The 21,637-nt window shown below is 45.4% G+C and overlaps 1 protein-coding gene and 1 pseudogene across 6 annotated transcripts in view; both read left to right on the forward strand.

Annotated features, from left to right (window-relative positions):
• Positions 1-21,637, forward strand: part of GON4L (gon-4 like) — a 107,212-nt gene that overhangs the window by 1,541 nt on the left and 84,034 nt on the right. For 3 of the 6 annotated variants that reach the window (XM_053604692.1, XM_053604686.1, XM_053604687.1), the window contains exons 2-3: positions 164-267; positions 7,833-8,363. In XM_053604692.1, coding sequence (XP_053460667.1) covers positions 168-267; positions 7,833-8,363 — 631 coding nt within the window. In that variant the 5' untranslated portion in view covers positions 164-167. Of the gene's footprint in view, positions 1-163; positions 350-2,515; positions 2,568-7,832; positions 8,364-21,637 lie in introns of those variants that run through there. The other 3 variants (XM_053604689.1, XM_053604688.1, XM_053604690.1) reach the window with 3 other exon arrangements.
• Positions 11,469-13,069, forward strand: LOC128595763 (deoxycytidylate deaminase-like; annotated as a pseudogene).

A 21,637-nucleotide genomic window follows, 5' to 3' on the forward strand; every position in this document is an offset into this window, starting at 1 on the left:
TGGAAACTTTCTTAAACCTCAGAAACTCTTAATTAAAGACCAAACCTGGTCATGGTCTCACAACGCTGAACATTCACTAAAAATCACTTAATTATACACCTAAAACAGATGGGTTTTATGGTATGTAAATTCAAAGTTTTGTTTGTTTTTGTTTTTTTTAAAGAATAATGAAGGCGAAAATGGTGGTGCACGCTGTAATCCTAGCACTCTGGGAGGCCAAGGCCAGTGGATTGCTTGATCAGGAGTTTGAGATCAGCCTGAGCAAGAGTGAGATCCCTTCTCTACTAAAAATCGAAAAAGTAGCCTGGCCTTGTGGATACCTGTAGTCCCAGCTACTCTGGAGATGAAGGTAAGAGGATCGCTTGAACCCAAGAGTTTGAGGTTGCTGTGAGCTATGACACTCTACTCACTGCGATTGAGTGATACTCTGTTTCAAAAAAAAAGAAAAGAAAAAAGAAAAGGGGCGGCACCTGTGGCTCAAGGAGTAGGGCGCCGGTCCCATATGCCGGAGGTGGCGGGTTCAAACCTAGCCCCGGCCAAAATAAAAAAAAAAAGAAAAAAGAAAAGACAAGACCAATGAGAAGTGTCAAAGTTAATTATGTTCAACATTTCTTTTCCAAAAGCCTCAAGTGCTTGGGGTTTTGGGGCTGGGGGGAATGGGGGAAAGAGAGATAGAAATAGAGATAGAGAGAAGCATGGAAACCTAAAAGAACTGTGTATACTGTACCCCAAAAGGAGGGCACAAAAGAAACGCCAAACTTCTGGAGACTTCCTTGCTATTTGGGAGAATTAATATGATGCAGGTTACAATCGGACTCCTTGCTATTATAGCCATGATTACATCAATTCCACACACCCCCTTTTCTTTTTTTTTGAGGCAGAGTCTCACTATTTCACCCCCGGTAGAGTGCTGTCGCATAATAACTTATAGCAACCTCAAATTCTTGGGCTTAAGCGATTCTCTTGCCTCAGCCTCCTAAGTAGCTGGGACTACAGGCGCCCACCACAACAACGGGCTATCTTTTGTTGCAGTTGTCATTGGTGTTTAGCTGGTCCAGGCAGGTTTCAAACCTGCCAGCCTTGGTGTATGTGACTGGTGGCGTAACCCCTGTGCTACGGGCGCCAAGCCTCCAAACTTTTTTATTTTATTATTTTATTTTTTTGAGACAGAGCCTCAAGCTGTCCCCCTGGGTAGAATGCTGTGGCATCACAGCTCACAGCAACCTCTAACTCCTGGGCTCAGGTGATTTTCCTGCCTCCGCCTCCCAAGTAGCTGGAACTACAGGCGTCTGCCACAACGCCCGGCTATTTTTTGGTTGCAGCCATCATTGTTGTTTGGTGGGCCCGGGCTAGATTCGAACCTGCCAGCTCAGTTGTATGTGGCTGGCGCCTTAGCCGCTTGAGCTTCAGGCGTGGAGCCAACACCCTTTATTTTTAAATACTTTTCCTGTGGATAGTTTTATCCTGTGGGATTCTGTTTACGTACAGGATTAATTCAAATGCATAAGTATTTGTTGGTTCACTAGTGAGGGAACTGAATATATTTTTACAGCTTTGACGTTATGTCCTTCTAGAAAAATGAAAAGAATATGGTTTTAGGAGTAATTTATTCATTCATTCAAAAACATGTATTGGGCTCGGCGCCTGTAGCACGGTGGTTAGGGTGCCAGCCACATGCACCGAGGCTGGTGGGTTTGAACCCAGCCCGGGTCTGCTAAAAAAACAACAATGACAACTGCAACAAAAAATAGCCGGCCGTTGTGGCGGTGCTTATAGTCCCAGAGGCTGAGGCAAGAGAATCTCTTGGGCCCAAGAGTTTGAGGTTGCTGTGAGCTGTTGAAGTCGACATAGTGAGATTCTGTCAAAACAAACAAACAAAAAAACATATTGAATTATCGAGCATCAACTAGCGCCAGGCACCTTCTTGGGCACTGGGTCAATGTATGAGAAGCTGGAGTTAGGATACCCGATTCTCGATTTCTCTTGATGGCTGCATACCTTTGTAAAATAACCTCTTTAGCTAAGCCAGAACTTTGTCCTGTGCAGACTGGAAGATGATATAATAATATCCATTGTCGCACAGGATTTGTTGTGAAGGCCAATTCACTTAAGAGAATGTGAGAGCATTTTGTAAACTTCAGAATATTATACGTATGTTAATGATTACTATAGCGTGAGTCAAGACTGCCTTAGCTTTATTCAGAAACCTAGAGATTTCTCTTTCTGAAAGTTTAGGAATTCTCCATTTTCTTGGCCCTTTGTCGAGAAATATTCGAGGTGGCAATCTAAATCACTGAATCTCAACCTTCTGGTTTTGAGTTAGGACAGTACCAGTAGCAGAGAAAAGAAGTAAATTTGCCTTTAAATTTTCTGCCAGTAACTGACATACTAGCTGGGGCTTCAGAAGGTCCTTAAATGGGATGGCGCCCAGTGTTTGGCGCATGCTCCTTGACGCCCCGAGGCGCGGCGTACTGCGACTCGGGGGCGCGCACGCCATTCGCTGCCGTTAGTTGACTTCCGGTGGTGCCGAAGCCGAGTTTCCGCGGGATCAGGCCGGCTTGTTGAGGGTATTGGTCGGGCGCGGTGGGACGGGAAGAGCTGGGACGCTTGGGTGAAGAAGTCCGGGATGAGGGGGTCGGGTCGGAGGGTGAGCGTTGGGCGCAGGACGGAGGGAAGTAGTGCGAAGGTGTCTAGCTGGGCGTGGAGACTTAAGCCGGTGCTCGGCGCCGCTGTGGAAAGCGCAGTCAGGACCCCTTTTGCAGACGTTTTCCCAGGAGGGGCCGCACCGGGGCGGCCTCCGCACTGACATTGGGTCACCACGTAGATCCAACTCCAGCTTCCAGAGGAGCCGACTCTTCGCGTTGTTACTGTGTTTGGGTTGGCCGCGGCCGGTTTCTGCACGCTGCTAACTTTGAATAGCAGCTGGCTTTCTTTGTTTTTCCTTCTTTCCACTCACCACCCTTCCTCACAGGAATCAACAGAATGTTCACGTGTTTACTAAGTTTTAATTACCAAGATAAGGGCATCCATTGATTGGGGGGGAAAGGGGAATTTCCCCTGATGTCCTGGAGAAACTGAATTAAGGAGATTTAAAACTTAGGTTATATAGATCAGACACGTAAGACTTAAGATACGTGGTATTTTTCAGTTCTTTAGGCCAAGCTTTCATCTACCCTGTTTCCCCGAAAATAAGACATCCTCCGAAAATAAGACCTACTTACAGGACCTATGAGACGTCCCCTGAAAATAAGACCTAGCGCATCTTTGGGAGCACACCTTAATTTTCGGGGAAACAGGGTAGTACCTGGATAAGTGCACATTCAGACTTTGAACATTGCCAGCGATGTAACACAAGGCAGCTTATTTCGTTCTTGGACCTATTTATGAGAGAGAAATTTCCCTGGGTAATAAGATGCAGTCGGTTTCTAAGTAATGCTTAACACTTGGTCCAAGTGCTGCACAGAATAATTTGTTTAACCGTCTTTCACTTTTTCGTTATTCAGGAACTTTTTTTTTTTTTTTTGCAGTTTTTGGCCGGGGCTGGGTTTGAACCCGTTACCTCCGACATATGGGGCCGGCGCCCTACTCCTTTGAGCCACAGGCGCCACCCGGAACTTTTTTTTTTTTTTAAGAGACAGAGTCTTACTTTATCGCAACCTCCAGCTCCTGGGCTTAGGTGACTCTCTTGCTCAGCCTCTTCTGCGGGGGGAGGGACTACAGGTGCCTGCCACAATGCCCGGCTATTTTTTGTTGCAATTTTTGGCCAGGGCCCAAGTTCCAACCCACCACCCTCAGTATATGGCGCCCTACCCACTGAGCCACACAGGCGCCGCCCTATTCAGGAACATTCTTGAGAATCTAACAATAGCCAGATAGTGCTTAATATTACAGGTACTAGTTGAAAGGGTCTTTTTCCGGCGGCGCCTGTGGCTCAGTGAGTAGGGCGCCGGCCCCGGCCCCATATGCTGAGGGTGGAGGGTTCAAACCCAGCCCCAGCCAAACTGCAACAAAAAACAGCCGGGCGTGTGGCGGGCGCCTGTAGTCCCAGCTGCTCGGGAGGCTGAGGCAAGAGAATCGCGTAAGCCCAAGAGTTAGAGGTTGCTGTGAGCTGTGTGACGCCATGGCACTCTACTCGAGGGCGGTACAGTGAGACTCTGTCTCTACAAAAAAAAAAAAAAAGAAAGGGTCTTTTTCCTCAAAAAGCTCATAGTTTTGAATTTTTTCTTTTTTTTGAGACCAGTCTCACACTGTCACCTGGGTAGAGTGCCATGGTGTCATCATCGCTCACAGCAACCTCAAACTCTTGGGCTCAAGCAATCATCTTGCCGCAGCAATCATCTTGCCGAGCCGGGACTACAGGTGCCCACCACCACACCCTGGCTAATTTTTCTATTTTTAGTGAAGATGGGGTCTTGCTTAGGCTGGTCTTGAACTCCTGAGTTCAACTCCTGCCTTGGCCTCCCAGGGTGTTACGATTACAGGTGTGATCCACTGCGCTTGGCTCAAAAAGCTCATAGTTTTGGAGGAGGGAGATGAGAAAGAGACAGACATAGAGACCCTTATTATACAAAAGTGATAAGTAACATAAAAGAGGTTTGCAAACAGGTGCTAAAAGAACAGAAAAGAAGATATCCAGTTTAAGTCAGTATTGCCATTAAAATGTGATAACTAGAATCGAAGCCAAGAGTTAAGAAGTAACATCATGCAGAGAACAGTACATGTCTTCTATCTATTGTTTCAACACAAGATTTCTGTTATGAGTATTTTTTTTTTTTGAGACAGAGTCTTGCTCTGTCACCCAGCCTAGAGTGCTGTGGTCTCAGCCTAACTCACAGCAACCTCAAATTCCTGGGCTCAAGTGATCTCCTGCCTCAGCCTATTGAGTAGCTGGGACTATAGATGCCAGCCAGGACACCAGCTAATTGTTCTATTTTTAGTAGACTTTTTTTTTTTTTTTTTCCAGTTTTTGGCCGGGGCTGAGTTTGAACCCGCCATCTCTGGCATATGGGGCCAGTGCCCTACTCTGTTGACCTATAGGCGCCACCTCATTTAGTAGACTTCTTTTTAGTCTCACCTTTTTTTCTTGATTAAGTAGGCCTGGGCTGAGTTCAAACCTGCCACCTCCAGTGCACAGGCCAGCATGCTAACCACTGATCAACAAGCATCCAGCCTTAAGTCTCACTCTTGCTCAGGCTGGTCTTAAACTGCTGAGATTAAGGGATCCTCCAGTGCCTAGACAGTTACTAGCTTTATTTATTTATTTATTTATTATTGAGACGGTGTCTCACTTATTCGTCCCTGGTAGAGTGCTGTGAAGTCATAGCTCACAGCAACCTCATACTCTTGGGCTCAAGCGATTCTCTCTTTTTTTAAGAGACAAAGTCTCACTTTATTGCCCTTGGTAGAGTGCTGTGGCGTCACAGCTCACAGCAACCTCTAAATCCTGGGCTTAGGCAATTCTTTTGCCTCAGCCTCCCGAGTAGCTGGGACTATAGGTGCCCACCACCACGCCTGGCTATATATTTTTTTGTTATTGTTGCGGTTTGGCCAGGGCCGGGTTTGAACCCACCACCCTTGGTGTTTGGAGCCGGTGCTCTACCCACTGAACCACAAGTGCTGTCCTCAAGTGATTCTCTTGCCCCAGCCTAAAAGTAACTGGGACTACAGGTGCCAGCCACAAACTTGGCTATTTTTAGAGATAGGGTCTCACTCTAGCTCAGGCTGGTCTCTAACTCGTGAGTTTAGGTGATCCACCTGCCTTGGCCTCCCAGAGTGCTGGGATTACAGGTGTGAGCCACCGCACCTGGCCTCAGTTTCTAGCATTTTAAAACAGCCACATTTTGCTTTTGGATTTTTTCTATTAATGGAAATACCTGTTTATGAAAACAATAGCAGACATTCATGGACCACTTGCTAGCTAATGATGCTTTTTTTTTTTTTTTTTTGAGACGTAGTCTCACTATGTTGCCTCTGGTAGTGTTGTGGCGTTACAGCTCACAGCAACCTCAAACTCTTGGGCTTAAGCGATTCTCTTGCCTCAGCCTCCCTAGGATTACAGGCTCCCGCCACAATGCCTGGCTATTTTTTTTGTTGTTGTTATTTTTAGTTGTTATTGTTTAGCAGGCCTGGGTGGGTTCGAACACACCAGCCCCGGTGTATGTGGCCGGCGCCCTAGCCTCGGAACTACACGTGCCAAGCCTGATGATGCTATTTTTTTTTTTTTTTTGTAGAGACAGAGTCTCACCGTACCGCCCTCGGGTAGAGTGCCGTGGCGTCACGTGGCTCACAGCAACCTCTAACTCCTGGGCTTACGCGATTCTCTTGCCTCAGCCTCCCGAGCAGCTGGGACTACAGGCGCCCGCCACAACACCCGGCTATTTTTCTGTTGCAGTTTGGCCAGGGCTGGGTCCGAACCCGCCACCCTCGGCATGTGGGGCCGGCGTCCTACTCACTGAGCCACAGGCGCCACCCGACGATGCTATTTTTATTTAATTTTATAGCTGAAGAAACTGAGCTTCAGTTTAAGTAATTTTGGCAAGGTCACAAACCTGGAGAGAGCTGACTTGTGAAACAAATCCACGTTGGTCCACAGTTTACTCTCATTATCATGCTAGACTACTTCCCTGATGGTAATAATAATAATAACACTTATTAATCATACTATTTAATTCTTTTTTTTTTTTTTTTTGTAGAGACAGAGTCTCACTTTATGGCCCTCGGTAGAGTGCCGTGGCCTCGCACAGCTCACAGCAACCTCCAACTCCTGGGCTTAAGCGATTCTCTTGCCTCAGCCTCCCGAGTAGCTGGGACTGCAGGCACCCGCCACAACGCCCGGCTATTTTTTGGTTGCAGTTTGGCTGGGGCCGGGTTCGAACCCGCCACCCTCGGTATATGGGGCCGGCGCCCTACCAACTGAGCCACAGGCACCGCCCCATACTATTTAATTCTTATACCAACTCTGTGAGATAAGAATAATCATTTTTTTCCAATGAGGAAACAGATGCTTAGGGAGGTAACATACTAGTGAGCAGTGGAGTTGGGACTTAAACTCAGTCACTCTAACCATTGTCTCTCATCTTACACTTAATGAGAAATTGTGTTTTTTTTTTTTTTATTGTTAAATAACTGTGTACATTAGTGCAATCAAGGGGTACAATGTGCTGGTGAAATTGTGTGTTTGGTGTAAAGTATTGTGTTCCATTTTTTTTTTTTTTTTTGGAGACACAATCTCACTCTGTTGTCCTGGGTAAAGTGTCGTAGCCTCAGCCTACTTCATAGCCACCTCAAACTCCTGGGCTCAAGGGATCCTTCTGCCTTAGCCTCCTGAGTACCTGGGACTATAGGTGCCTATCACAATGCCTGCCAGATTTTCCTATTTTTTTTTTTGAGACTATGTCACCTTGGTAGAGTCCAGCTCTTGGGCTTAAGCAATTCTCTTGCCTCAGCCTACTGAGTAGCTGGGACAACAGGCGCCCGCCACAATGCCTGGCTATTTTTGTTGTTGTAGTTGTTGTAGCTGTTGTTATTTGGCAGGCCCTGGACTGGGTTCGAATCTGCCAGCTCCAGTGTATGTGGCTGGTGCCTTAGCCTCTGAGCTACAGGTGCCTAGCCCTGATTTTCCTATTTTTAGTAGAGAGGGGGGCTTGTTATTGCTCAGGCTGTTCTGAATGCCTGAGCTTAAGAGATCCTCCCCCTTTGGCCACTCATAGTGCTAGGATTACAGGTGTGAGCACCTGTGCCATGATTGAACATGAATAAATGAAAAGATAATTGAGTAAATGTTATTACTGTTAGTTAAAATGAAGGATAAGAACTTGCTTTTATCCTTTCAGGATGGAACAAAGGTGGGACTTTTAAAATGTTGCCCTGTAAGAAGAGAAGAACTACAGTGACAGAGTCCCCACAGCATAAGGAACACCAGGAGGAAGACAACATAAACCTAGAAGCAGCTGCTAAGCAAGAATCTGACCAGGTTAAAGACTTGGAGTCAGTGTCACTATCCTGGAGTCCAAGTCATGGCAGAGTTGCAGACTTCGAAGTACAATCTGTGCAGGATATAGGAAATGAGCTTGGTATGGAGGATACATCTGTGAACCCCACGATGCTCATGCAGGACACAAATGTGCCAGTTTTGGAAGCTGTGGATTTGGCCATCTCTCAGGGAAGTACCCTACCTTCCTCGGAGTCTTCCTACCCCCTTAACATACACATTGGTAAAGGAAAACTCCAGGTCACTGGCTCAAGGAGAGGGAAGAAAATTGCACTCAGGCCTGGACCAGTTACCCAAGAAGACAGAAGTGATCATGCTATCGTAAAGAGGTCATTTTCAGGAGAGCCAAGTGAAGAAGTGAAGGGAGAAGGAGGTAAGATCTGAAAGGTCTCTAGGTTACATTTTCTTTGTCAATACTATGTTGCCATTGGTTTCTCTGTAATGTCTTTACAGAGTAGTATTTCTGAAAGGGGGTTGTGGTTTGTTATGGAATTGAAACAGCAAAAAAAAAAAAAAAAAAGAAACTGCAGGGCTTAAAAGGTCAACAGTGAACTTTATGAATGGGTAGAGACTTTCTTTTCCTCTTTCATTCCCTTGATCTTCTACTGTATTCCTTTGTTTTCTTGCTTCTTTTATTCTGCACATCTGGAGAGATTTACTCTCTGTTGTAATTTGGCAGCAGCTTAAAGGGAAGGACTGTTGCCTGGGACCTGGGAAAAGCCTTTATAGAAATGAATAACCCTTCATACTTGAAGGGTGGGTTGAAGGGAGCAGGAGCACTTTGGCCCAGAGCAGCATGCACAGAAGGACTCAGGTGGAAGAGGTGTGACAAGGGAAAGATGATTTCAGAGTGATAGATAGTGCTTAGGCTGTGAAGAGTTTTGTTTTTCATGCTTAGATGTTGAAAGTTTTCTGTGTGTAGTTGACAGTCATTTTAATTGCTAAGCAGAATATATTTATGCTTTAGAAAAGGTAATAAGTTTTTCATAGCCGGGCGTTGTGGCGGGCGCCTGTAGTCCCAGCTGCTCGGGAGGCTGAGGCAAGAGAATCGCGTAAGCCCAAGAGTTAGAGGTTGCTGTGAGCCGTGTGACGCCATGGCACTCTACCGAGGGTGGTACAGTGAGACTCTGTCTCTACAAAAAAAAAAAAAAGAAAAGGTAATAAGTTTTTCTTATTCTTTTCTTTTTTTCTTTTTGAGGCAGAGTCTCATTATGTCATCCTTGGTAGAGTGCTGTGGCTTCACAGCTCACAGCAACCTCAAACTCTTGGGCTTAAGTGATTCTCTTGCCTCAGCCTCCCAAGTAGCTGGGACTACAGGCGCCTGCCACGACACCTGGCTATTTTTTTGGTTGTAGTTGTCATTATTGTTTGGCAGGCCTGGGCTGGGTTTGAACCCACCAGTTCTGGTGTATGGGACTGGTGTCCTAGCTGCTGAGCTATAGGCACTGAGCCTCTTATTCATTCATTTTGACTAACTTTTTTTTTTTTTGAGACAGAGTCTCACTATGTCACCCTTGGTAGAGTACTGTGGTGTCACAGCTCAATAGCAACCTCAAATTCTTGGGCTTAAGCAATTCTCTTGCCTCAACCTCCCAAGTAGCTGGGACTACAGGCGCCTGTCACACTTTTTTCTTTTTTTTTATAGTGACAGAGTCTTACTTTGTCACCCTCGGTAGAGTGCCATGGTGTCACACAGCTCACAGCAACCTCCAACTCCTGGGCCTAGGCGATTCCTTTGCCTCAGCCTCCCGAGTAGCTGGGACTACAGGTGCCCGCCACAAAGCCCAGCTATTTTTTTGTTGTAGTTTGACCAGGGCCGAGTTTGAACCTGCTACCCTCGGTATATGGCGTCGGCGCCCTGCCCACTGAGCCACAGGCGCCGCCCCACATTGACTAACTTTTAAAATGTTTTCCTTTTTGCTATATTGTAAGCCCACTTGTTTTTTCTTTGTCTTTCTAGTTCATTCTCAGTAAGTAGTTTTTCCACTGTTAATGTACTGTGTTGATAATGATGTGTATTGTGTGTTTATGCAGCCGAATTTCATGCTTTTGACTTTAGTGTGTTTGAAAACAGATGAAATGGTAGAAGAGTTGAATGAAACATGTCAAAGATGAAAAGTCTTTTGGAGAAAAGTACTCTTCTGTAGAATTAGCTCTTGTCATAGCACAAGGACATAGCCATAGTACATGGCTCTGTAGTTACTACCTCATTCCTAATAGGTTGTGTAATTGATTCTGGGACATTTGCATTTTATCTGGAAATGTAGAGAGAAATAGCAGGTTTATTATGAGTTACAAATTTTTTTTTCTTTTTGAGATAGTCTCAAGCCGTCGCCCTGGTTGAGTGCTATGATGTCACAGCTCACAGGAACCTCAAACTCTTGGGCTTAAGCAATTCTCTTGCCTCAGCCTCCTAAGTAGCTGGGAATGTAGGCATCTGCCACAATACCGGGCTATTTTTTTTTTTTGCAGTTTTTGGCTAGGGCTGGGTTTGAACCCACCACCTCTGGCATATGGGGCCTGCGCCCTACCCCTTTGAGCTACAGGTGCCACCCGGGGCTATTTTTTTGTTGCAGTTTTCATTGTATGTTTTAGCAGGCCCAGGCCGGGTTCGAACCCGCCTGCCTCAGTATATGTGGCAAGTGCCCTACACACTGATTTACGGGTACCGCTGGGAATATAAATTATTTTCATTGTTAACTCTTTTAGAGAATAAAAAGGGTAAATAGCTTGTGCCATTTTGCTAATTATATGGACTTCACTTTTGACCACATAAATATGAAATAAAACTAGATAGTACATTGTCCTGCGCATAGTAGATACTTACATGAATTGAACAAATACTGATTATTTTAAAATTACTTATTATTATTTTTTTGTTGTTGTTGAGACAGGGTCCCACCCTATGCCCCTGAGCAGAGTGCAGTGGGCATGGTAGCTCACCACAACCTCAGACTCGGGCTGCGGGCACCCCACTGCCTCAGCCTCCGGAAGCCACTGGGATTACAGGCGCTCACCACCCGGCTAGGTTTTTCCATTTTTTTCATGAGTCGGGGTCTCACTGTCGCTCAGGCGAGTCACAAACTCCTGAGCTCAAGCAATTCTCCCTCCTCAGCCTCCCACAGTGCTGGGATTACAGGCGTGAGCCACCGCGCCCGGCTAAAATTACTTATTATTTTGATAGTTGTTTTCCACTTACTGAGGAAAGTGCTTAAGATTTGGTCTTTTTGAGTATGCATTCAGACATAAGGAACAGAGAAATGAAAGTTTTTCTTTATTCTCTCCATTCCTTTCCTTTTCTTCTCTCTTTTTGAAACTAGTCTCAACCGGCAGCGCCAGTGGCTCAGTAAGTAGGGTGCTGGCCTCATATACCCAGGGTGGCAGGTTTGAATCCGGCCCAGCCAAACTGCGACAAAAAATAGCCGGGTGTTGTGGCGGGTGCCTGTAGTCCCAGCTACTCGGGAGGCTGAGGCAAGAGAATCGCCTAAGCTTAAGAGCTGGAGGTTTCTATGAGCTGTGATGCCACAGCGCTCTACCCAGGGCGACAGCTTGAGGCTCTGCCTCAAAAAAAAACGAAAAAAAAAAAAATAGAGCCCCACTTCCCGCCCCAACTGCACAGATGGCAGGCCTGCAAGCTTGCGGCCTGGGACGCACCTGCAGCTGCGGCTATGCGGGTACACCCGAACGCGGGGCGCAGGGCCGCGGGCTAAAGTGGCCCTAGGGGCGGTGCGCGGTCCCTGGAGGCCACGCCTGTGTGCAGCCCCTTGCGGGACATGGCCTGGGAGCCTGTTGGGGGTTGTGCGAGAGGGCGGGGTGCGGGCCCCACACCGGAGTTGCAGGATGGCGAGCCAGAGTTGTGGGATGGCGAGCCGTGCGGGTGCCCGGGAGGGCCTGTGACTAGATCCAACGTGAGTGAAGCTTCTTGCAAAAAATGTAATGATTATTTGGAATGGCTTGAGTATTTCATGGCAGTGGCCTTCTTATCAGCACAGTGAAGCAAAGACACAAATTCCCAGGTTGGCGCCTACATTGTGAATACAGAGAATAAGATCGTTGAGATTGGGTACAATGGAATGCCCAACGGATGCAGCGATGACCTGCTGTTGTGGAGAAGGACAGCGGAGAGCAGGCTGGACACCAAGTACCCCTATGTGTGTCACGCTGAGCTGAATGTCATTATGAACAAAAACTCAGTGGATGTGAAGGGCTGCAGTATGTATGTCTCCTTGTTCCCATGTAACGAGTGCGCTAAGCTCATCATCCAGGCAGGTATTAAAGAAGTTATTTTCATGTCTGATAAGTACCACGAAAATGACCAGACAAAAGCTGGGAGGCGCATGCTCAGTATGGCTGGGGTCACATTCAGGAAATTCACCCCAAAGTGCAGCAAGATCATCATTGACTTTGATTCAATTAACAGCAAAACAAATGAAAAGCCTCAGTGAGTTCCATCTCCTGAAACCTCCAGAAGATTGGGATTATCTTCTTCTAAGGAGCTGCTCATGCCTTTCATCTTGAAGCCACATACAACTATAACAGCCAGCATAGCAAGAGTGGACATTTAAGAATATAAACCCTTGAATCTTCCTTTACTCTCTGCCCACAGAAGCTACATCTATTTGAACTATTTGTTTAGGGTTTAAAATAAGAGAACCTGTTGGTGGCCAAGCACATGGGATTAGGGCAAAGGTGCCTGCTCCTGATGGCCTGAGTTGGTGAGGCAGAGGGCCCTCAGCTATCTGTCATCTGCTGCTTTCCAGCAGCCACTCCTCACTGCTGCATGTTCAGGAAGGACAAATAAATAATTGTTGCTCTGTTCTTAGCTGGGATGAGCAGACGCACTGATTTGAACATCTGGCCCAAATGAAGCATGCCATGTAGTGAGTGCCCTTGGAAAAAAATTAGGACTCAGGGACAATATTAATGCATTTGCTACTGAGAGTTGAGGCGCACCCTCAGCCACCTGCCCTTAAAACTGAGATGGGATGGGGGGTGGTGCCTGTGGCTAGTGAGTAGGGCGCCGGCCCCATATACTGAGGGTGGCGGGTTCGAACCCTAGCCCCAGCTGAACTGCAACCAAAAAATAGCCGGGCGTTGTGGCGGGCGCCTGTAGTCCCAGCTGCTCCGGAGGCTGAGGCAGGAGAATTGCTGAAGCCCAAGAGCTAGAGGTTGCTGTGAGTCCTGTGACATCATGGCACTCTACTGAAGGCAGTAAAGTGAGACTCTGTACAAAAAAAAAAAAAAAACCCGAGATGGGATGGCATGTCTGTAATGACAGGTGATGAGCATAATGGAACCAGGGACATTTCTTCTGTCTCTGCCACCCTACTGTCACACAGGGTGAGGGCACATTAGCCCTTTGGGGATGGGGACTCCTGCTGTTTTGGTGTATTTTTGCTTTGTTGGTCATGTGAAGCTCCTGCCTGTCATTTATCTGAATAATCGGTTGTCCCCAGAGAAGATGAAGACAGCCTGTCTCTCTTGATGCCCCCAAGACCCAGCATGGCTATGGTGGCAGCTGGGGTTTTGTGGGTGACGGGATCCGTCCTGTAGTCAGGGTCCATCCTGTGGACCATCTTGCCTCTCTTCTGAAAGCCAGCTTGGTTCATTTCCAAGGCCATTCTGCAACCAGGAATCCATTAATTCCTGTCCTGCAAGTGAGCTCTTGGTGACTGGAACTCATTTGTGCTCTAGTGCCATCAGCTACACAAATGTTACCTTCCTAATTACAGAGCCCCAGCACCTGTGTAGGGGCCTTTGTCTTTTTTTTTTTTTGGTAGAGACAGAGTCTCACTTTATGGCCCTTGGTAGAGTGCCGTGGCCTCACATAGCTCACAGCAACTTCCAGCTCCTGGGCTTAAGCGATTCTCTTGCCTCAGCCTCCCGAGTAGCTGGGACTACAGGCGCCCGCCACAACACCCGGCTAAGGGGCCTTTGTCTTTAATCATTTAATTTTTATTAAACATGGTCAGTACCTTTGCTGAGCAAATGCTTTCTCTATCCTAAAGATTATTACCTTTTTAAAGTGCTTTTACATTTTCATGAGTTTTTATTTTGTCTCTGCGGTTTTGTACTCTCCATTCTAGGGCATTTTGTAATTTGGTTTCTTATATTATTAAAGTCTTGTTAAAATCTAAAATAAATAAATAAATAATTAAAAAAAAAAACTAGTCTCACTGTGTTGCCCTTGGTTGAGTGCCGTGGAGTCATAGCTCACAGCAACTTCCAACTCTTGGGCTTAAGCGATTCTCTTGCCTCAGCCTTCCAAGTAGCTGGGACTATAGGTGTCCGCCACAATGCCTGGCTATTTATTTATTTTTTTGTAATTGTCATTCTTGTTTGGCAGGCCTGGGCTGGATTTGAACCCTCCAGCTCCTGTAGCCGCTAAGATATAGGCACTAAGCTTGCCCGGCTGTTTTTTAGAGACAGGGTCTTGCTCTGCAGGCTGGTCTTGAACTTGTGAGCTCAGGCAATCCACCTGCCTCAGCCTCCCAATGGCTGGGATTACAGGAGTGAGCCACCTCGCCTGGCCCCTGGAGTATTCTGAAGAGTCTGGAAGTCAGAGGAGTGGGTGACTTGGGAGGGTTTTGGATAGTGATGTAGAGGACGAAGCAGATTCTAGATGGTGAAAGTGAGAACAGTGGTTTTAAGTTATAGGGAGGCAGATTTTTGTTCATTATTAACAAGTTTCTTTTTTCTTTTCTTTTGATATAGAGTCTTACTCTGTCCCCCAAGCTGGAGTATTATGGTGTCATAGCTTACAGCAATATCAAATTCCTGAGTTCAAGCAAGCAACCCTTCTGCCTAACCCTCCTGACTAGCTGGATCTGTAGGGACCCACCACTACACCTGACTTTTTCCATTTTTAGTAGAGACATGGTCTTGGTCTTGCTTAGGCTGGTTTGAACTCCTGTGCCCAAGCAGTTCTCCCTCCTCAGCAGTTCAGCCTCCCAGAGTGCTGGGATTATAGGCGTGAGCCACCACATCTGGCCCTACCAAAAAGTTTTTAAACAGTAGTATCAATAGTTGTAGTATTGTACAACTTCCTTGAATGGTAAAAGACTACAAAAAGTATTCAACTTAAATTGTAATCTGTAAAATTTAAAAAAATTCTGTTCAGTACTTTTACAAAATAATTGCAATAACATATAAAACATATTTCGATGCCTAGCTTTATTTTTCAAACTTCGTTATCACATCTGAAAGTAGTATAAAAATCCTTTGTTCTGGTTTTTGATTTGAAACATATGATTTCTTTATCATATGACATTTAAAAGAAGCAGCAGAGATAGTTCTAACCTTGGGAAGTTTGTAGTTTAATTGGGAAGACAGATGCATAAACACATAATCCGTTTGGAGCAGTGTGACTGATTAAGTGCTAGAGTGTGTGGTACATATCAATTGGATTTTGGGAATTGGAGCTTAAAGTATTCACAGGATTTGACAGATTGAGCGGAGAAGGCGTGGAAGTAGAATAGCATATTCTACAAACATGTGGAAGTGCTACGTTTGTATGGGAGGGTAGGAACGCTTCAGACAGAAAGCATAGATCCAGATTTTAGACAGCCTTAGGTTTCCCTTTAAGGCTGTGTAGAGGGTTAGAATAGGATGTTGGCAGTATAGATGGAGAAGAATGGGTATACATACTATAGAGACTTTACAAAGAAATAATTAATGTTGCTCAGAAACTGACACTGAAGACATCTGAATTGGGGTATAGTGAAAACATGCCTTCTTGGGGAAGGTATCTGAGAGTTTGAAAATGAGTTCAGATTTGGGTATGTGAAGTCACAAATGGGGTCATCAGGCAAAAATAGAAATCCGAGATTGAATTTTGGTAAGATGATGGTGCCCATAGCTCAGTGGGTAGGGTGCCGACTACATATACCAAGGCTGGTGGGTTTGAGCCCAGCCCAGGCTAGCTACAATCAACAATTACAACTGTAACAACAACCACCAAAAAATAGCTAGGCATCGGTAGAGTGCTGTGGCATCACAGCTCCCAGCTGCTTGGGAGGCTGAGGCAAGAGTTTGAGGTTGCTGTGAGTTGTGATGCCATGGCACTCTACTGAGGGCAACATACTGAAACTCTGTCTTAATTAAAAAAAAAGAATTTTGGTAAGATGGTAAGGACTAAAAATGTTCAAACTGTTAGTCATGATCTCCATGGAAACAGTCATGGAGGGAGAAGAGCAGCAGACTGAAGACAAGCTTAGCTTGAGCTAGGAAATAACAGACAAGGAACACCTGAAGATGTAACAGTAGAAGTCAAGGGGAGGGAGGAGAACTCAAGAACAAGGTACTTTGAAACTTAGAGGCAAAGGGTAGATAAGGATAATGCCGGAGAAAAGGTTACAGTTGAAGGTTGATGATCTTTTTTTCTTTTTCTTTTTTTTTTTTGAGACAGAGTCTCACTATGTTGCCCTCCGTAGAGTGCAATGGTGTCACAGTTCACAGCAACCTCCAACTCTTGGGCTTAAGTGATTCTGTTGCCTTAGCCTCCTGAGTAGCTGGGACTACAGGTGCCTGCCACAACAGTTGGCTATTTTACACCTGGCTATTTTTTGTTGTAGTTGTCATTGTTGTTTAGCAGACCTGGGCTGGGTTCTGACCTGCCAGCCCCAGTGTTTGTGGTTGGCACCCTACCCACTGAGCTATGGGCACTGAGCCAAGGTTGATGATTTTTTTTTTTTTTGAGACAGAGCCTGAAGCTGTCACCCTTGGTAGAGTGCTGTGGCATCACAGCTCACAGCAACCTCCAACTCCCGGGCGTAAGCGATTCTCTTGCCTCAGCCTCCCAAATAGCTGGGACTATAGCTGCCTGCTACAACGGCTGCCCGTATTTTTTTTTTTTTGGTTATAGTTGTTGTTTGGTGGGCCTGGGCTAGATTCGAACCCGGCAGCTCTGGTGTATGTGGCTGGTGCCTTAGCTGCTTGAGCTATAGGCGCTGAGCCCTAGGTTGATGATCTTTGAGAGTAGATTTAGGAGAATTTTTTTTTATTTTTTGTAGTTTCTGGCTGGGGTTGGGTATGAACCCGCCACCTCCATCATATGGAGCCAGGGCCCTATTCCTTTGAGCCACAGGCACCACCCTGATTTAGGAGAAATTTATGGAAAAAGGATATCATGTATTGGGGCTAATGGGGGAGGAACAAAAGCACCTCTGGTATTTTTTGCAGCGGGAGAGTGGGGATAGCTAGAGGGGGGCAGCAAGATGATTGAATTATTTTTTCCCAAGATAAATCATACTTGTGATATGAAGACAGGAGGAACTGCAATAAATACAAGATTAAAATGCTAGAGAAGCAATGGATAAGTAACCGTGGATTCTTAGTTAACTAACAGTGGTCACTGAACTATTCAGGAGTGGAATTAAAAATTTTTTTAATGATAGTTTGCAGATATCCAAATGTAGATGAATTAAATTAACATTTATAGGCCGTGCCAGTAGCACAGTGGTTACAGAGCCTACCACATGCACTGAGGGTGGCTAGTTTGAACCCAGCCCAGGCCAGATAAACATCAATCAAGTGCAACAACAACAACAAAAAATAGCCGGGCGTTGTGATGGGTGCCTGTAGTCCTAGCTACTTGGGAGGCTGAGGCAAGAGAATTGCTTAAGCCCAAGAGTTTGAGGTTGCCATTCTACCGAGGGCGAAACAGTGAGACTCTGTCTCAAAAGAAAAAATTAACATTTATATTTAAGTTTATTTGTAATATTACTCTCCTTCTTTAAACTGGATAGTTCAAAGTTGATTCTGCGACTTTGTATTTTAATTAGCTGGCTACATAAGTAATACCAAAAGTACATTATGAGTGCCCATCTAGATTGTTTTTTCAAGTACCTTCCTTTTTCTGGTAATTAAAAATATAACAAGTATTCGAAACTTGGAATAGGAAAGATTGAAAATCTGTGTATGTGTACTTTAGAAAATACTGAAAAATTTAAGGAAGAAAACAAAAACTCACCTATAATCTTACTATTTTACTGCATATTCTTTCTGTTGTTATACTTTATTTGAATTAACATTTTAGTTTTCTGAGCATGAAAACAGTTGTACATATTCATTGTAGGAGGGTGAGCCCTGCTGTGAACTTCATGTGCTGGGTGTGTGAGGGATCTAGGTTGTGCTCTTCATGGGAATCTAATGCCTGATGATCTGAGGAGATGTAATGTACTTGAGTCATCTCCAAACCACCTCCATACGTCCCCCACCTCCCTATCCCCTCTGCCCCCTGACCTGGTTCCCCAGTACATGAAAAAATTGTCTGTCCTGAAATTGGTCTCTGGTGCCAAAAAGATTGGATGCAGTCATAGACATCTGGATTATTTTGAAGTGCCAACATTTTTGTTACAGTGCTGCATTGTTTTTTTTTTTTTTTTTTTTGCAGTTTTTGGCCGGGGCTGGGTTTAAACCCACCACCTCCGGCATATGGGGCCAGTGCCCTACCCCTTTGAGCCATAGGCGCTGCCCAACAGTGATACATTGTTAAACCATGTTTCCAGACTGCAGGGCTAGTGTTTTTATTTTTTATTTATTTATTTATTATTATTATTATTATTTTTTTGAGACAGAGTCTCACTGTGTCATCCTCTGTAGACTGCGGTGGCATCACACTTTTCACAGCAACCTCAAACTCTTGGGCTTAAGCAATTCTCTTGCCTCAGCCTCCCAAGTGGCTGGGACTACAGGAGCCCACCATAATGCCTGGCTATTTTTTTTTTGTTGCAGTTGTTTAGCTGGCCAGGCTGGGTTTGAACCTGCCACCCTCTGTATGTGGCTGGCGCCATAACCACTGTGCTACAGGCGCTGTGTCAAGTGTTTCTATTTTTATTTTACTTTGTTTATTTATTTTTTGAGACAGTCTCAAGCAGTTGTCCTGGGTAGAGTGCTGTGGCATCACAGTTAACAGCCTCAAACTCTTAAGCTTAAGCAGTTCTCTTGCCTCAGCCTCCCAAGTAGCTGGGACGACAGGCGTCTACCACAACGCCCCGCCAGCCTCTGTGTGTGGCTGGTGCTCTTCCCACTGAGCTACAGGCGCTGCCAGGGTTAGTGTTTTTAAACCTTCCTCTTTTTTTTTTTTTTTTTTTTTAGAGACAGAGTCTCACTTTATTAGCCCTCGGTAGAGTACTGTGGCATCACAGCTCACAGCAACCTCCGGCTTTGGGCTTAAGCTGTTCTCTTGCCTCAGACTCCTCAGTAGCTGGGATTACAGGTGCCCGCCACAATGCCTGTCCATTTTTTGTTGCAGTTTGGCCAGGGCCATGTTTGAACCCACCACCCTCAGTACATGGGGCTGGCACCCTCCTCACTGAGCCACAGGCGCCGCCTTTAAACCTTCCTGTTTAATGATGTTATTCTGGATTTTACGTTTTTTATTTTTTTTTGGCTGGGGCTGGGTTTGAACACACCGCCTCCGGCATATGGGGCCAGCACCCTACTCCTTTGAGCCACAGGTGCCGCCCTGGATTTTACTTTTATTGAGACAGAGTCTCATTTGGTCAGTGTCATCACTGTAACCTCAAGACTTTTAGGGTCAAGTGGTTCTCTTGTTTTAGCCTCCTTAGTAGGTGGGACTGTAGGCGCCCACTGCAAGGCCAGGCTATTTTTAGTAGAAGCAAAAAGTTTATTTGTAATATTTTTGCTCAGGCTGGTCTTGAACTCCTGAGCTAAGGTGATTCACCCTCCTTGGCCTCCCAGAGTGCTAGGATTATAGGTGTGAGCCACCACACCTGGCCTTGATGTTTATTCTAATAGAATTTTACTTGTTCTTTTAAGATTATTTATATGCCCTAATTTCTACTTATGCTTTTTTCTTTCTTTGCATCCTAAAAGTAATTAGCTTAGGCAGATTTCAGCTTATAATTAGTTGATTTGTATAGTCCTCAGCTAATTATTTTCATGTCTTCAATTACAATTCTTAGGCTGGCAGTAAGCAAGTTTTTCTTTTTTTTTTTTTTTTGTGGTTTTTGGCTGGGGCTGGGTTTGAACCTGCCACCTCCGGCATATGGGACCAGAGCCCTACTCCTTGAGCCACAGGTGCCGCCCAAGCAAGTTTTTCTTATCCTGCTTGACTTCTCTTTCTTAGGTTCAGCATCTGTCATGTCTATGAAATAAAGGAAGAGTGGGGTCCTAAGGGGTTCTAGGGAGGAGAACTAAATTGAAAAGCAGTCTAATGGGTAGCACCTATAGCTCAGTGGGTAGGGAGCTGGCCACATGCATCGAGGCTGGCAGGTTCAAGCCTGACCTGGGCCTGCTACACAACAATGAAAATGGCAACCAAAAAAATAGTTGGGCGTTATGGCGGGTGCCTGTAGTCCCAGCTATTCGGGAGGCCAAAGCAAGAGAATTGTTTAAGCCCAAGAGTTTGAGGTTGCTGTGAGCTGCAATGCTACAGCACTCTATGGAGGGTGACATAGTGAGATTCTGTCTCAAAAAAAAAAAAAAGAAAAGAAAAGCAGTGCGATGAAGTCAGAGGGAAAAAAAGAAAAAGGTTGCAGAAAATAAGGAACTTTTTTTCTGTTTTAGTGAGTGAAGAGTATGAAAAATGATTTTGTGATGCAGCTGCTAAACTCTAGGGATAGTTGTAAAGAGTAGTTCCAAACACTTTTTTTTTTTTTCGATTTTTTTTTTTTTTAAGGGGCAGAATTTTGCTCTATTGCTCAGGCTGGAGTCCAGTGGCCTGGTCATAGTTCTCACTGTAACCTTGAATTCCTGGGGCCATGTAGCCATCCCACCTCAGCCTCCCAAGTAGCTAGGACTGCAGGTGTCCACCATTATGCTTGGCTAATTTTTATTTTTTTTATTCAATTTTTTTTTTTGAGACAGAGTCTTACTATGTGGCCCTCGGTAGAGTGCTGTTGTGTCACAGCTCACAGCAACCTCAGACTCTTGGGCTTAAGCGATTCTTTTGCCTCCGCCTCCCAAGTAGCTGGGATTACAGGTGCCTGCCACAATGCCTGGCTATTTTTTTGTTGTAGTTGCCGTTGTTTAGCAGGCACGGACTGGGTTCAAACCCACCAGCCTTGGTGTATGTGGCTGGCACCCTAACCTGAACTATGGGTGCTGAGCCTAATTTTTATTTATTTTTTTTTTAGAGACAGAGCCTCACTTTGTTTGCCCTCAGTAGAATGCTGTGGCATTACAGCTCACAGCAACCGCCAGCTCTTGGGCCTAGGTGATCCTCCTACCTCAGCCTCCCGAGCAGCTGGGACCATAGGTGCCCGCCACAATGCTCAGCTATTTTTTGTTGCAGTTTGGCCAGGGCTGGGTTTGAAACCGCCACCCTCGGTATATGAGGGCGGCGCTCTACTCACTGAGCCACAGGCACCGCCCATAATTTTTATTTTTTAATGTTTTGTGGTGACAAGGTCTTGCCAGGTTGCCCAGGCTTTCGTGTCCTCCTGGCCTCCTAAAATGTGGAATTATAGGCTTTATGTAGTAAAAGTATCAATGGAAGAAGCACGGCCTACCAAAGTGAGCTTCTGTATTTTGAAGGGCTATACTTGCTTAGATTTATTATTTATATATTTATTTATTTATTTTGTAAAGACCGTTTTATTGCCCTCGGTAGAGTGCCGAGTGGCATCACACAGCTCACAGCAACCTCCAACTCCTGGGCTTAGGTGATTCTCTTGCTTCAGC

This window comes from Nycticebus coucang, chromosome 10 (assembly GCF_027406575.1).
Source record: "Nycticebus coucang isolate mNycCou1 chromosome 10, mNycCou1.pri, whole genome shotgun sequence".
In the NCBI taxonomy this organism is placed as follows: domain Eukaryota; kingdom Metazoa; phylum Chordata; class Mammalia; order Primates; family Lorisidae; genus Nycticebus; species Nycticebus coucang.